The sequence below is a fragment of the Bombina bombina genome, chromosome 6 (genome assembly GCF_027579735.1).
Source record: "Bombina bombina isolate aBomBom1 chromosome 6, aBomBom1.pri, whole genome shotgun sequence".
Taxonomy (NCBI): domain Eukaryota; kingdom Metazoa; phylum Chordata; class Amphibia; order Anura; family Bombinatoridae; genus Bombina; species Bombina bombina.
In genome coordinates, this window is record NC_069504.1 from 619643019 (window position 1) to 619660817 (window position 17799).

The following is a 17799-nucleotide window of genomic DNA, read 5'->3' on the forward strand; positions in this document are numbered from 1 at the left end:
GTGACTTGGGCAAAGATTTCCGGATGGAGTTCCCACTCCCCCGGATGCAATGTCTGACGACTCAGAAAATCCGCTTCCCAATTTTCCACTCCTGGGATGTGGATTGCAGACAGGTGGCAGGAGTGAGACTCCGCCCATAGAATGATTTTGGTCACTTCTTCCATCGCCAGGGAACTCCTTGTTCCCCCCTGATGGTTGATGTATGCAACAGTTGTCATGTTGTCTGATTGAAACCGTATGAACTTGGCCCTCGCTAGCTGAGGCCAAGCCTTGAGAGCATTGAATATCGCTCTCAGTTCCAGAATATTTATCGGTAGAAGAGATTCTTCCCGAGACCAAAGACCCTGAGCTTTCAGGGATCCCCAGACCGCGCCCCAGCCCATCAGACTGGCGTCGGTCGTGACAATGACCCACTCTGGTCTGCGGAATGTCATCCCTCGTGACAGGTTGTCCAGGGACAGCCACCAACGGAGTGAGTCTCTGGTCCTCTGATTTACTTGTATCTTCGGAGACAAGTCTGTATAGTCCCCATTCCACTGACTGAGCATGCACAGTTGTAATGGTCTTAGATGAATGCGTGCAAAAGGAACTATGTCCATTGCCGCTACCATCAACCCGATCACTTCCATGCACTGAGCTATGGAAGGAAGAGGAACGGAATTGAGTATCCGACAAGAGTCTAGAAGTTTTGTTTTTCTGGCCTCTGTCAGAAAAATCCTCATTTCTAAGGAGTCTATTATTGTTCCCAAGAAGGGAACCCTTGTTGACGGAGATAGAGAACTCTTTTCCACGTTCACTTTCCATCCGTGAGATCTGAGAAAGGCCAGGACAATGTCCGTGTGAGCCTTTGCTTGAGGAAGGGACGACGCTTGAATCAGAATGTCGTCCAAGTAAGGTACTACAGCAATGCCCCTTGGTCTTAGCACAGCTAGAAGGGACCCTAGTACCTTTGTGAAAATCCTTGGAGCAGTGGCTAATCCGAAAGGAAGCGCCACGAACTGGTAATGTTTGTCCAGGAATGCGAACCTCAGGAACCGATGATGTTCCTTGTGGATAGGAATATGTAGATACGCATCCTTTAAATCCACCGTGGTCATGAATTGACCTTCCTGGATGGAAGGAAGAATAGTTCGAATGGTTTCCATCTTGAACGATGGAACCTTGAGAAACTTGTTTAAGATCTTGAGATCTAAGATTGGTCTGAACGTTCCCTCTTTTTTGGGAACTATAAACAGATTGGAGTAGAACCCCATCCCTTGTTCTCTTAATGGAACGGGATGAATCACTCCCATTTTTAACAGGTCTTCTACACAATGTAAGAATGCCTGTCTTTTTATGTGGTCTGAAGACAACTGAGACCTGTGGAACCTCCCCCTTGGGGGAAGTCCCTTGAATTCCAGAAGATAACCTTGGGAGACTATTTCTAGCGCCCAAGGATCCAGAACATCTCTTGCCCAAGCCTGAGCGAAGAGAGAGAGTCTGCCCCCCACCAGATCCGGTCCCGGATCGGGGGCCAACATTTCATGCTGTCTTGGTAGCAGTGGCAGGTTTCTTGGCCTGCTTTCCCTTGTTCCAGCCTTGCATTGGTCTCCAAGCTGGCTTGGCTTGAGAAGTATTACCCTCTTGCTTAGAGGACGTAGCACTTTGGGCTGGTCCGTTTCTACGAAAGGGACGAAAATTAGGTTTATTTTTTGCCTTGAAAGGCCGATCCTGAGGAAGGGCGTGGCCCTTACCCCCAGTGATATCCGAGATAATCTCTTTCAAGTCAGGGCCAAACAGCGTTTTCCCCTTGAAAGGAATGTTAAGTAGCTTGTTCTTGGAAGACGCATCAGCCGACCAAGATTTCAACCAAAGCGCTCTGCGCGCCACAATAGCAAACCCAGAATTCTTAGCCGCTAACCTAGCCAATTGCAAAGTGGCGTCTAGGGTGAAAGAATTAGCCAATTTGAGAGCATTGATTCTGTCCATAATCTCCTCATAAGGAGGAGAATCACTGTCGACCGCCTTTATCAGCTCATCGAACCAGAAACATGCGGCTGTAGCGACAGGGACAATGCATGAAATTGGTTGTAGAAGGTAACCCTGCTGAACAAACATCTTTTTAAGCAAACCTTCTAATTTTTTATCCATAGGATCTTTGAAAGCACAACTATCCTCTATGGGTATAGTGGTGCGTTTGTTTAAAGTGGAAACCGCTCCCTCGACCTTGGGGACTGTCTGCCATAAGTCCTTTCTGGGGTCGACCATAGGAAACAATTTTTTAAATATGGGGGGAGGGACGAAAGGAATACCGGGCCTTTCCCATTCTTTATTAACAATGTCCGCCACCCGCTTGGGTATAGGAAAAGCTTCTGGGAGCCCCGGCACCTCTAGGAACTTGTCCATTTTACATAGTTTCTCTGGGATGACCAACTTGTCACAATCATCCAGAGTGGATAATACCTCCTTAAGCAGAATGCGGAGATGTTCCAACTTAAATTTAAATGCAATCACATCAGGTTCAGCTTGTTGAGAAATGTTCCCTGAATCAGTAATTTCTCCCTCAGACAAAACCTCCCTGGCCCCATCAGACTGAGTTAGGGGCCCTTCAGAAATATTAATATCAGCGTCGTCATGCTCTTCAGTATCTAAAACAGAGCAGTCGCGCTTACGCTGATAAGTGTTCATTTTGGCTAAAATGTTTTTGACAGAATTATCCATTACAGCCGTTAATTGTTGCATAGTAAGGAGTATTGGCGCGCTAGATGTACTAGGGGCCTCCTGAGTGGGCAAGACTCGTGTAGACGAAGGAGGGAATGATGCAGTACCATGCTTACTCCCCTCACTTGAGGAATCATCTTGGGCATCATTGTCATTGTCACATAAATCACATTTATTTAAATGAATAGGAATTCTGGCTTCCCCACATTCAGAACACAGTCTATCTGGTAGTTCAGACATGTTAAACAGGCATAAACTTGATAACAAGTACAAAAAACGTTTTAAAATAAAACCGTTACTGTCACTTTAAATTTTAAACTGAACACACTTTATTACTGCAAATGCGAAAAAACATGAAGGAATTGTTCAAAATTTACCAAATTTTCACCACAGTGTCTTAAAGCCTTAAAAGTATTGCACACCAAATTTGGAAGCTTTAACCCTTAAAATAACGGAACCGGAGCCGTTTTGAACTTTAACCCCTTTACAGTCCCTGGTATCTGCTTTGCTGAGACCCAACCAAGCCCCAAGGGGAATACGATACCAAATGACGCCTTCAGAAAGTCTTTTCTAAGTATCAGAGCTCCTCTCACATGCGACTGCATGCCATGCCTCTCAAAAACAAGTGCGCAACACCGGCGCGAAAATGAGGCTCTGCCTATGCTTTGGGAAAGCCCCTAAAGAATAAGGTGTCTAAAACAGTGCCTGCCGATATTATTATATCAAAATACCCAGATAAAATGATTCCTCAAGGCTAAATATGTGTTAATAATCAATCGATTTAGCCCAAAAAAAGTCTACAGTCTTAATAAGCCCTTTTTGAAGCCCTTATTTACAATCGTAATAAACATGGCTTACCGGATCCCAGAGGGAAAATGACAGCTTCCAGCATTACATCGTCTTGTTAGAATGTGTCATACCTCAAGCAGCAAGAGACTGCTCACTGTTCCCCCAACTGAAGTTAATTGCTCTCAACAGTCCTGTGTGGAACAGCCATGGATTTTAGTGACGGTTGCTAAAATCATTTTCCTCATACAAACAGAAATCTTCATCTCTTTTCTGTTTCTGAGTAAATAGTACATACCAGCACTATTTCAAAATAACAAACTCTTGATTGAATAATAAAAACTACAGTTAAACACTAAAAAACTCTAAGCCATCTCCGTGGAGATGTTGCCTGTACAACGGCAAAGAGAATGACTGGGGTAGGCGGAGCCTAGGAGGGATCATGTGACCAGCTTTGCTGGGCTCTTTGCCATTTCCTGTTGGGGAAGAGAATATCCCACAAGTAAGGATGACGCCGTGGACCGGACACACCTATGTTGGAGAAAGAAGGCATCTAAGCTTTTTTTGGTTTCAGAACTCTGGACAGCACTTTTTTATTGGTGGATGAATTTATCTACCAATCAGCAAGGACAACCCAGGTTGTTCACCAAAAATGGGCCGGCATCTAAACTTACATTCTTGCATTTCAAATAAAGATACCAAGAGAATGAAGAAAATTTGATAATAGGAGTAAATTAGAAAGTTGCTTAAAATGTCATGCTCTATCTGAATCACGAAAGAAAATTTTTGGGCACAGTGTCCCTTTAAACAAAAAATGTTAAAACATTTACTGAGAAAAGAAAACTATTATGAATTGTACACATTCATTACAGCAACAGGGGAACTTCTACAAAGGTGAGAATAGGTTGTCTTTGAAACATTTAGCAACTGACAGGTACATTTGTTTCTTTAGAATCATATCTTAGTCAGACCTCAAAATTGGCACTGTTTAACCCCTTCTTGGGAGTAGGTAAAAACTTACTACAGATCTTCAGATGCACCCATTCCCCTATATAAAACCTTTTCTGTCTGACATGCAAGCTTAGTGTAAAATCTTGTTTTCTCTTAAAGGGACATAATACCCAAATGTTGACGCACTTGAAAGTGATGCAGTATTGCTGTTAACGTTAACCACTTTGTGCTATATTCATGTTGTCTAAAAAGGCATAAAATATAGATAACCAATTCATCTTTATTACTTTGTTTTTATAATTGCAAAGGTTTTCTATGATCAAGTTTTTAGTGGGTTACATAACATTATATTGTACATATTAAGGGTGAACATTTATTATATTGGTAATATTAAAAGGAGCATCATATTTTGGACAGACACCTTTATCCTGTATAAGCCAGTTGTATGCCCAACCATACAAAGACTGATGCATCAACCACTCCTTCATGCCATCTTTATGGTCCACAAGCCCTAAAATCAGATGGATTTCAACTAGCAATCTATACAAAAAAAACACAAAGACTTTCATTATTAGTATAATGGCTACAGGGTTTTGTGTCATTTTAGGTTGTAGGTTTTAACTAATACATGAATACCTAGGGATAGCCTCATTTGCAGTATTTATAATAAATCCATTTAGCTTCATGTCAGTCTGTTTGGCCAAATATTTACTATCTAAATAAGAATGGAAGTATCAGCCAAGTAAATATATCCCTTTTTTGCTGATAATGTAAATTGAGCATAAATAAATAAAAAGTGCACTACTCTTGCCTGAATACGCCTCTGCTATGTTTTTGTCACTGCCTAAGAGGAAGATCAGATCAGCTGTGTTCTAAAAGCCTTGAGCTGCGCAAGATGGTAGGATTTGATATGTGAATTTAGAGTTCCAGACGTAAAACAGGAGGAGAAAGCAAATCTATGTTGCAAACTAGAAAGGAAAGTTCGAAATAAAATGCTAAAAGTGCCCTCCTGTGGCCAAAATGCAGAAATGTGGCAAGTGCAGACTGCAGTAACTGCATAAAAAAAGAAGTGAGCAAGAAGAAGAGAAACTAGTGGCTTTCAACAGTTATTGCCACCTAAATCATGCAACTACACTGTTTTTTGCTGTATGTATTTATTACACTGCTGTTAACTCTTTTATGTCCCTTTAAACCACCTGTTTTTTGCTGGATGTATTTATTACACTGCTGTTAACCTCTGGTGTGTCCCTCTAACCCACTGTCTACTCCTATAATCTGTTCTTATCCTGTCCCCAGCATTTGCATCTCTTTATTTTATAACTTTGTTTAACTAATTAATTAATCCCCACACAATTTCCTTTCTTGAATCCATCCCTCTGATCTTGTTGTAATTCTTAGTCTTCTCACCTGGGTGTAACTTATCGCCCTGTCTCCAATCAATTAATTTAGAAAACTCAGCTGTCTGCTGAAGCCTTATAAATTTCAGACTAGCTAAGGGGTAGAATTTGCAGGGGTGTAGTGTTTGCAGAGCATTCCATCGTTCTAAGTGACCATCTTTAAGTGGCAGCACTAAGAATTATACAAGAATTGAAGACGATTTGAGGCAAGCTGAATATTTTCATTTCAAAAACAATCTTTTGCACTTAAAATTCTGCTATGTTTTCAAGACTGCTTTTCTTTTTAACAGTCTCATGCCTATACCACAGGCATGCTCATACCATACCCTTCTCCACATGCAGTTTATATAGGCCCCTCTCTCCTTTCCTCTCCTTAACTTAGCTCTCATGAACTACTTTCTATTTTAAAATCTATGTCACTAAACAGCACTGCCTCACAGAAATACCCCCACTGCTATAAATCTCATTCTCATCTACTCTTACTATACATCTTGCTGCTATTAGCATCAGGCGACATCTCTCCAAATCCTGGCCCACCCACATTCCCACCATTACCCCACCACACACTCCTTAAAGAAACTTTAACAAAACCAACACACATAACCTCATTTTCATCCAATGCATCCCATATGCACACACTCCTTTCACTTGTGCACTATGGAACTCTCGTTCTGTCTGCAACAAACTTAGTACCATTCATGACCTGTTTATATCAAATGCTTTCACCCTTTTAGCAATTAACAAAACCTGGCTATCTTCTTTTTACACCATTTCCACTGCTGCTCTCACACATGGTGGTCTTCACTTTTAGCTTTACCCCTAGGCCAGGGGAGTCAAATGGTGGCGGTATTGGTATAATGCTTTCCCCCTCCTGCACTTATCAGTACCTACCTCCAATCCCATCTGTCTCCTTCTCCTCCTTTGAAGTCTACTGTATTTGCCTGTTCTTCCCCCTCTCCCTCAGAGTGGCAGTAGTCATCTATCGCCCTCCTGGACCGCCCTCCTAATTCCTTGACAACTTTGCTGCCTGGCTTCCTCACAATACAAATATACCAACCCCTTTTCTTGGAGACTTCAACATTCCCATTGACAACCCGTCTGCCCCTACTGCCTCTAAACTTCTTTCACTCACAATCCACTCTATTCCCTACTCCCCGTGATGGACACTCGATCGACCTGGTATTTTCCTACCTCTGTTCTATATCTGACCTCACCTGTCACCCATTTCAGACCATCACTTGGTCACCTATAATATTAATGCAACAGCTAAACCCACTTCTCCATCCCGCCCCCGCACCTGTAGAAATCTACACGCTGTGGATCTGCTCCAATTTTCAAAAATCATTCAAGATCTCCTCCCTCACACTTCCACTATAGCCTGCCCTGATCTCGCTACAGCCCACTATAACAAAACTCTCTCCTCTGCACTAGACACACTTGCCCCTCCCCGACTGCGCAAAACATCACGCCGTCAGTTATAGCCCTGGCACTCTGCAAACAGGCTATTTGCAAAAATGCTCCCGTACTGCTGAGTGTGTCTGGAGGAAAACTCACTCTGAACCTGATTTCATACACTATAAGTTTATTCTTCGTTCATACACTTCTGCCCTTCACTGAGTCAAGCAAACCTACTTCTCTCATATCTACTCTTTTCTCAAACCCTAAAAGACTATTCTCCACCTTTAACTCTCTCCTCTACCCACCTGCTCCACCACCCTGTCTGTCTTTAGTGCTCAAGACCTGGCAGACTACTTTTTAAACAAAACACGTACTATCCGAAGCAGCATCCCATCACCAACCTGCAATATTCCAACAAAAGGCCCAGTTACTCCCTCTGCCTCTTCCATCCAGCCACTGAAAATTAAGTTTCTTCATTACTATCTTCCTCGCGCCTCACTACCTGCCCGCTCAACCCTATCTCTTCCCATCGAATACCCTCCCTGTCTTGCACCCTCACTCCTGCTCTTTTTTCACATCTTCAACCTCTCTCGCTTTCTACCGGTTCATTCCCATCTTCTTTCAAACACGCAAACGTCACTCCCATACTTAAAAAACTCTCCCTCAACCCTAATTCTCCTGAAAGCTACCGCCCCATAACACTGCTTCCACTCACATCAAAACTCCTTGAAAAACTAGTTTGCAAACGCCTAACCCACTTCCTGTCCACCAACTCCTTGCTTGACCCCCTGCAATCTTGATTCCGCCCCACACACTCAACTGAGACTGCCCTTACCAAGGTTACCAACAATGATCTCTCTGCTAAAAGTATTGGCCACTACTCTATACTCATCTTACTTGACCTCTCAGCTGCCTTCGACACAGCTGACCACCCCCACCCCTACAGACTCTTAGCTCTTTTGGCCTCTGTAACACTGCTCTTTCTTGGATTCACTCCTATCATTCACACAGGTCTTACGCTGAGTCATTTGCAGGCAACTTCTTCTCTCCAATACCTCTGTCTGTTGGAGTACCTCAAGGATCTGTTCTGGGTCATCTACTCTTCTCCATTTATACTTCTTCACTGGGTAAACTTATCAACAGTTATGGCTTCAAATATCACCTCTATGCTGATGACACCCAGATCTACTTCTCCACCTCTGCTCTCTCTCCCTCTGCCCTTTCTCATGTCAGCAACTGCTTATCTGGTATCTCTTCCTGGATAGCCTCTCACCACCTAAAGAGTAACATGTCCAAGACTAAGCTCCATCTAACCCCCCCCCCCCCCCAAGCTCTACGCCAACGTCTGACTTCTCTATTCCTGTCAACGGCATCACCATTTCCCCATCGCCCCAAGTCCGCTGGCTCTGCGTTACACTTGACTCAAATCTATCCTTTGTCCCCCACATCCAATCGCTTTCTACATCCTGCCACAACCACCTACGCAATATTTCCAAGATTTGCCCTTTTCTGAAAGCTAACACCACAAAGCAAATAATCCACTCCCTTGTTATTTCCCGACTTGACTACTGCTATGACCTACTTACTCTTTCCCGCCTATCCCCCGTTCAAGCCGTCCTAAATGCCTCTGCAAGGCTAATCCACCTTTCCCATTGCTCTGTATCTGCTGCACCTCTCTGCGAATTCCTTTATTAGCTCCCCATTCACAGCAGAATTAAATTCAAAATTATCACCCTTACATACAAATCTCTCACCAATGCCGCTCCCCACTACTCTATAATAAACAAGTATACTCCAGCTCACCCGCTAAGATCCAACAATGACCTGCTCCTTGCATCTTCAACTATCACCTCTTCCCATGCTAGACTGCAGAACGTCTGTCGTGCAGCACCTACCCTCTGGAACTCTCTCCCTCATGCTGTCAGGCTTTGCCTAATCTTTCTTCCTTTAAATGCTCCCTGAAGACTTTTTTGTTCAGAGAAGCCTACCACCCAACTGAATAATAAATCAATTTCACTTCCATCATCTAACTATGCATTAACATCTTTCTCAATCTTGCAGTCCTCACCTCCTGTTTCTCAACCTCCTACCCTTCTAGATTGTAAGTTCCCACAGGAATAGGACCCTCAATTTTGTCCTGTCTCTTACAAGTTTTATATCATTGTTTTATTCAAATTGTACCCATGGACAGCGCTGCAGAATATGTTGGCACTTCATAAATAAAGTATAATAATAATAATAATAATAAACTACACTCCATTAAAAGGAACACAAAACCCAATTTCTTCTGTTAAGTGTGATCAGTCCACGGGTCATCATTACTTCTGGGATATTACTCCTCCCCAACAGGAAGTGCAAGAGGATTCACCCAGCAGAGCTGCATATAGCTCCTCCCCTCTACGTCACTCCCAGTCATTCTCTTGCACCCAACGACTAGATAGGATGTGTGAGAGGACTATGGTGATTTTATTTAGTTTTATTCCTTCAATCAAAAGTTTGTTATTTTTTAATAGCACCGGAGCGTGTTATTCCTTCTCTGGTAGAATTTGAAGAAGAATCTACCAGAGTTTTTACTATGATTTTAGCCGGAGTAGTTAAGATCATATTGCTGTTTCTCGGCCATCTGAGGAGAGGTAAACTTCAGATCAGGGGACAGCGGGCAGATTAATCTGCAAAAAGGTATGTAGCAGCTTTTATTTTCTGACAATGGAATTGATGAGAAAATCCTGCCATACCGATATAATAGCATGTATGTATATTTTACATTTGAGTATTCTGGGGAATGGTACTTCACTGGAATTACACTGTGTTTATAAGACTTTAGCCTATTTGTAAGCAACAGGCTTTTTAATAACGCTTAATTTATGTTAAACGTTTTTGCTAGAATGTAAAATCGTTTTCATTTTCTGAGGTACTGGGTGAATAAAATGTTTGGGCACTATTTTTCCACTTGGCAGTTGCTTGATCTAATTCTGACAGTTTACTGATCTCTCTCACTGTTGTGTGTGAGGGGGAGGGGCCTTTTTTGGCGCTTTTGCTATGCATCAAAAATTTCAGTCAGAAGCTCATTGTTTTTCCTGCATGTTCCGGTTCATCTCTACAGAACTCAGGGGTCTTCAAAACTTGTTTTGAGGGAAGTAATCTTCACAACAGAGCTGTGAGATTGTAGTTGACTGTGATAAAAAACGTTTATTCTTTAACTTTTTTTTCTGCCATCAGGGTTAGTTATTCTTTGCTAATGGGAACAAGCCTTTGCTAAAATTGTGGTTTGTTTTACAAAGATTGATGCTGTAACCTTTTCTGTTTATTAATTTCAACTGTCATAAATCTTTCTGTGCTTCTTAGGCACAGTACGTTTTTCATTATATTTTACTTGAATAATATTTCCAAGTTGCAAGTTTAGTTGCTAGTGTGTTAAACATGTCTGATTCAGAGGAAGAGACCTGTACTATTTGTGCTAATGCCAAAGTGGAGCCCAATAGAAATTTATGTACTAACTGTATTGATGCTACTTTAAATAAAAGTCAATCTGTACAAATTGAACAAATTTCACCAAACAACGAGGGGAGAGTTATGCCGACTAACTCGCCTCACGTGACAGTACCTGCATCTCCCGCTCGGGAGGTGCGCGATATTGTGGCGCCCAGTACATCTGGGCGGCCATTACAAATAACATTACAAGATATGGCTACTGTTATGACTGAGGTTTTGGCTAAATTACCAGAGCTAAGAGGCAAGTGTGATCACTCTGGGGTGAGAACAGAGTGCGCTGATAATGCTAGGGCCATGTCAGATACTGCGTCACAACTTGCAGAACATGAGGACGGAGAGCTTCATTCTGCGGCTGACGGTTCTGATCCAAACAGATTGGATTCAGATATTTCAAATTTTAAATTTAAGCTGGAAAACCTCCGTGTATTACTAGGGGAGGTGTTAGCGGCTCTGAATGGTTGTAACACAGTTGCAATACCAGAGAAAATGTGTAGGTTGGATAAATATTTTGCTGTACCAACGAGTACTGACGTTTTTCCTATACCTAAGAGACTAACTGAAATTATTACTAAGGAGTGGGATAGACCCGGTGTGCCGTTCTCACCCCCTCCGATATTTAGAAAGATGTTTCCAATAGACACCATCACACGGGACTTATGGCAAACGGTCTCTAAGGTGGAGGGAGCAGTTTCTACTTTAGCTAAGCGTACCACTATCCCGGTGGAGGATAGCTGTGCCTTTTCAGATCCAATGGATAAAAAGTTAGAGGGTTACCTTAAGAAAATGTTTGTTCAACAAGGTTATATATTGCAACCCCTTGCATGCATTGCGCCGATCACGGCTGCAGCGGCATTCTGGATTGAGTCTCTGGAAGAGAACATTAGTTCAGCTACTCTGGACGACATTACGGACAGGCTTAGAATCCTTAAGCTAGCTAATTCATTCATTTCGGAAGCCGTAGTACATTTAACTTACGGCTAAGAATTCCGGATTCGCCATTCAGGCGCGCAGAGCACTGTGGCTAAAATCCTGGTCAGCTGATGTTACTTCTAAGTCCAAATTACTTAATATACCTTTCAAAGGGCAGACCTTATTTGGGCCCGGTTTGAAAGAAATTATCGCTGACATTACAGGAGGTAAGGGCCACGCCCTACCTCAAGACAGAGCCAAACCTAAGGCTAGGCAGTCTAATTTTCGTTCCTTTCGGAATTTCAAAGCAGGAGCAGCATCAACTTCCTCTGCTCCAAAACAAGAGGGATCTGTTGCTCGCTTCAGACAAGGCTGGAGACCTAACCAGTCTTGGAACAAGGGCAAACAGGCCAGGAAACCTGTGGCTGCCCCTAAGACAGCATGAATTGAGGGCCCCCGATCCGGGATCGGATCTAGTGGGGGGCAGACTTTCTCTCTTCGCCCAGGCTTGGGCAAGAGATGTCCAGGATCCCTGGGCGCTAGAGATAATATCTCAGGGATACCTTCTGGACTTCAAATACTCTCCTCCAAAAGAGAGATTTCATCTATCAAGGTTGTCAACAAACCAAACAAAGAAAGAGGCGTTTCTACGCTGCGTTCAAGAGCTCTTGTTAATGGGAGTAATCCATCCAGTTCCACGGTCGGAACAGGGACAAGGGTTTTATTCAAATCTGTTTGTAGTTCCCAAAAAGGAGGGAACTTTCAGACCAATCCTGGATTTAAAGATCCTAAACAAATTCCTAAGAGTTCCATCGTTCAAAATAGAGACTATTCGGACAATTTTACCTATGATCCAAAAGGGTCAGTACATGACCACAGTGGATTTAAAGGATGCTTACCTTCACATACCGATTCACAAAGATCATTACCGGTACCTAAGGTTTGCCTTCCTAGACAGGCATTACCAGTTTGTAGCTCTTCCATTCGGATTGGCTACAGCTCCAAGAATCTTCACAAAGGTTCTGGGTGCTCTTCTGGCGGTACTAAGACCGCGGGGAATCTCGGTAGCTCCATACCTAGACGGCATTCTGATACAAGCTTCAAGCTTTCAAACTGCCAAGTTTCATACAGAGTTAGTACTGGCTTTTCTAAGGTCACATGGATGGAAGGTGAACGAAAAGAAAAGTTCACTCGTTCCACTCACAAGAGTTCCCTTCCTGGGGACTCTTATAGATTCTGTAGAAATGAAGATTTACCTGACAGAGGACAGGTTAACAAGACTTCAAAGTGCTTGCCGCACCCTTCATTCCATTCAACACCCGTCAGTGGCTCAATGCATGGAGGTAATCGGCTTAATGGTAGCGGCAATGGACATAGTACCCTTTGCACGCTTACACCTCAGACCACTGCAACTGTGCATGCTAAGTCAGTGGAATGGGGATTACTCAGACTTGTCCCCTTCTCTGAATCTGGATCAAGAGACCAGAAATTCTCTTCTATGGTGGCTTTCTCGGCCACATCTGTCCAGGGGGATGCCATTCAGCAGACCAGACTGGACAATTGTAACAACAGACGCCAGCCTTCTAGGTTGGGGTGCCGTCTGGAATTCTCTGAAGGCTCAGGGACAATGGAGTCAGGAGGAGAGTCTCCTGCCAATAAACATTCTGGAATTGAGAGCAGTTCTCAATGCCCTCCTGGCTTGGCCCCAGTTGACAACTCGGGGGTTCATCAGGTTTCAGTCGGACAACATCACGACTGTAGCTTACATCAACCATCAGGGAGGGACAAGAAGCTCCCTAGCAATGATGGAAGTATCAAAGATAATTCGCTGGGCCGAGTCTCACTCTTGCCACCTGTCAGCAATCCACATCCCGGGAGTGGAGAACTGGGAGGCGGATTTCTTAAGTCGTCAGACTTTTCATCCGGGGGAGTGGGAGGTCTTTGCCCAAATACTTCGACGTTGGGGCAAACCAGAGATAGATCTCATGGCGTCTCGACAGAACGCCAAGCTTCCTCGTTACGGGTCCAGATCCAGGGATCCAGGAGCAGTCCTGATAGATGCCCTGACAGCACCTTGGGACTTCAGGATGGCTTACGTGTTTCCACCCTTCCCGATGCTTCCTCGATTGATTGCCAGAATCAAACAGGAGAGAGCATCAGTGATTCTAATAGCACCTGCATGGCCACGCAGGACCTGGTATGCAGACCTGGTGGACATGTCATCCTGTCCACCTTGGTCTCTACCTCTGAAACAGGACCTTCTGATACAGGGTCCTTTCAAACATCAAAATCTAACTTCTCTGAAGCTGACTGCTTGGAAATTGAACGCTTGATTTTATCAAGACGTGGGTTTTCTGAGTCAGTTATTGATACCTTAATACAGGCTAGGAAGCCTGTTACCAGAAGGATTTACCATAAGATATGGCGTAAGTACCTATATTGGTGTGAATCCAAAGGTTACTCTTGGAGTAAGGTTAGGATTCCTAGGATATTGTCTTTTCTACAAGAAGGTTTAGAAAAGGGTTTATCTGCTAGTTCATTAAAGGGACAGATCTCAGCTCTGTCCATTCTGTTACACAAACGTCTGTCAGAAGTTCCAGACGTCCAGGCTTTTTGTCAGGCTTTGGCCAGGATTAAGCCTGTGTTTAAAACTGTTGCTCCACCATGGAGTTTAAACCTTGTTCTTAATGTTTTACAGGGCGTTCCGTTTGAACCCCTTCATTCCATTGATATAAAGTTGTTATCTTGGAAAGTTCTATTTTTAATGGCTATTTCCTCGGCTCGAAGAGTCTCTGAATTATCAGCCTTACATTGTGATTCTCCTTATTTGATTTTTCTTTCGGATAAGGTAGTTCTGCGTACTAAACCTGGGTTCTTACCTAAGGTAGTCACTAACCGGAATATCAATCAAGAGATTGTTGTTCCTTCTTTGTGCCCAAATCCTTCTTCGAAGAAGGAACGTCTACTGCACAACCTGGACGTAGTCCGTGCTCTAAAATTTTACTTACAGGCAACTAAGGAATTTCGACAAACGTCTTCTCTGTTTGTCGTTTACTCTGGTCAGAGGAGAGGTCAAAAGGCTTCTGCTACCTCTCTTTCTTTTTGGCTTCGTAGCATAATTCGTTTAGCTTATGAGACTGCTGGACAGCAGCCTCCTGAAAGAATTACAGCTCATTCTACTAGAGCTGTGGCTTCCACTTGGGCCTTCAAGAATGAGGCCTCTGTTGAGCAGATTTGCAAGGCTGCAACTTGGTCTTCGCTTCATACTTTTTCCAAATTTTCCAAATTTGACACTTTTGCTTCCTCGGAGGCTATTTTTGGGAGAAAGGTTCTTCAGGCAGTGGTTCCTTCTGTATAAAGAGCCTGCCTATCCCTCCCGTCATCCGTGTACTTTTGCTTTGGTATTGGTATCCCAGAAGTAATGATGACCCGTGGACTGATCACACTTAACAGAAGAAAACATAATTTATGCTTACCTGATAAATTCCTTTCTTCTGTAGTGTGATCAGTCCACGGCCCACCCTGTTTTTAAGGCAGGTAAATATTTTTTAAGTTATACTCCAGTCACCACTACACCCTTGGCTTCTCCTTTCTCGTTGGTCCTTGGTCGAATGACTGGGAGTGACGTAGAGGGGAGGAGCTATATGCAGCTCTGCTGGGTGAATCCTCTTGCACTTCCTGTTGGGGAGGAGTAATATCCCAGAAGTAATGATGACCCGTGGACTGATCACACTACAGAAGAAAGGAATTTATCAGGTAAGCATAAATTATGTTTTTTTTTCTTTCATGATTCAGACAGAGAATACAATTTTAAACAACTTTCTAATTGACTTCTATTATCTAATTTGTTTCATTCTCTTGGTATAATTTGTTGAAGAAGCAGCAATGCACTAATGGTTTCTAACTGATTGTGATTGGCTCGCCCATGTGTTCAATCTAAATATATATATATATATATATATATATATATATATATATATATATATATATATATATATATATATAGCAATGCACTAATGGTTTCTAACTGAACACATGGGCGAGCCAATCACAATCAATCTATATATATATATATATAAATAAAAAGGGGAGGGGTTTATATCAGCACAACTCCTAAATGGATTAACTACCTATAGATAAGCGGTGTTGGGAGACCCCAATCAAAACCGTTTATCCGTGCACGGAGAGTCATGTATATGATATAGCAAAGAAAAAGAGGAATAAAGTGACTCTTAAACCAGCACTAAGGGATCATAAATTAGGCAGCATAAAGAGAAACAGACGATGCAGTAAAATGCTATATTGTTGTAATTTAATTTAAACAAATATTGACAATACATATCATATATAGGCAACATATGCAGAAATAGCAAAGAGTCCCAAATATCATAGGTGACTAGCAATCAGCAGTTCTATTGGTCAAAACCCTTTAGAGGCCTCTAATCCGGGGTTACAAAATGCAATTAATTCCTGGATAATTCGGTCTCCAATAGAGGTAGCCAAACAGCAATAAAAGTCCAATCACTTCTCAGAGTATCGGAGCTGCTTCTTAAAGCTTAAAATTTGTATTGAAACTTGGCTTATGTATAACGGACAGCTTCGCTTTAATAACCAGCGAGTACAGCTACTTATACCCAGGGCGATACACTTAAGAAATTGCTTAGGGTTTTAATCACATTCAAAGCTGTTTAACACTTGTGAGTATGCGATACCTTATCCGTTAATGCTCCATCCGTTGCCCGGTCATTGCTCCATCTTTCACAAGGCACTTAGTGGTAAATCCACGCCTTAAATTAAATTACAACAATATAGCAATTTACTGGATCGTCTGTTTCACTTTATGCTGCCTTAGCCTTATTAAAAAAAAAATTATGATCCCTTAGTGCTGGTTTAAGAGTCACTTTATTCCTCTTTTTCTTTGATTATATATATATATATATATATATATATACAGCCACCAATCAACAGCTACAACCTAGGTTATCTGCTGCTCCTGAGCTTGCCTAGATAAACCTTTCAGCAAAGGATAAAAAGATAAGGAAACAAATTAAATAGTAGAAGTAAATTGGAAAGTTGTTTAAAATTGTATTCTCTATCTGAATCATGAAAGAAACAATTTGGGTTTCATGTCCCTTTAAGGTATCTGATGGTCTTGGGGATATTTAGGTAACTGATGGTATTGGGGGGTATTGAGCAGCAGAGGTCCCATTGAGAGTTTAGCCTCAGCCCACTGGCCCCACAGAAAACCTGAATTGTTTGTATGAAGCCTCAATTATCCATGGCAGTCCAAAATGAAACCAGGGATGACCAGACACTTGCAGGATATATTGAGAAGTGGCACAATACTCTTTATTCAACAAAGAACTATTAAGACTGAAGCAGAGCTTGAAGATTACCTTACTCCAAACAGGAGAAAGTAGAACTTATGACATTAGTAAAGAAAGAGGTTTAAGTAGAGGGGCACCTGGAAACACAAAATATCTACCTACTCCAAACAGAAAAAAAGATATGTACCACACCAGTACCTAAATGTGACATTAAGGTATTATAAAGCAAGTTACTTAGAACTTTATATATTTAAAGGGACAATCAGGTTAAAATTACACTTTCAAGATTTTAAACAATTTTCCAATTTACTTCCATTAACAAAATGTGCACAGTCTTTTTATATTAACACTTCTTGAGTCACCAGCTCCTACTGAGCATGTGCAAGAATTCACAGAAAATATGTATATGCAATTGTGATTGGCTGATGGCTGTTGCATGATACACGAGGAGTGGAAATTGACATGATATAAAAATCTACCACTCATTTGCAATTAAGACTAAATGCTGTGACTGTCTTATCATACATTTATTGATTGCGCAAATCTACTTATTTACTGGTCCTTTAAGGGTTTATTGAAGATTTTATGTTCCCTTTTTGGTTTATTTTGCTTACAGACCTGCAGAGCCTCTTCTCTGGATTCCTTCTCTGCATCTTCAGGGGACTTTACGAGGTAACAGTGATTACAGCATTTTTTTAGTTCCATCACTATGTTAAGAAAGCCAGATGTGCTACCCCTTGTTCCCTTGGTAAGGGCCTTAAAGTTTCTTGTTAAAATCCATCTGCAGAAAAAAAAAAATATATATATATATCCATCACTATGGTAAGAAAGCCAGATGT

General features: G+C 42.1%; 1 protein-coding gene across 4 annotated transcripts in view; it reads right to left on the reverse strand.

Annotated features, from left to right (window-relative positions):
* CHD2 (chromodomain helicase DNA binding protein 2) overlaps positions 1-17799 on the reverse strand; it is a 1035232-nt gene that overhangs the window by 482287 nt on the left and 535146 nt on the right. For all 4 annotated transcript variants that reach the window (XM_053717628.1, XM_053717629.1, XM_053717630.1 and 1 more), the window contains one exon: positions 17579-17741. In XM_053717628.1, coding sequence (XP_053573603.1) covers positions 17579-17741 — 163 coding nt within the window. The remainder of the gene's footprint in view (positions 1-17578; positions 17742-17799) is intronic.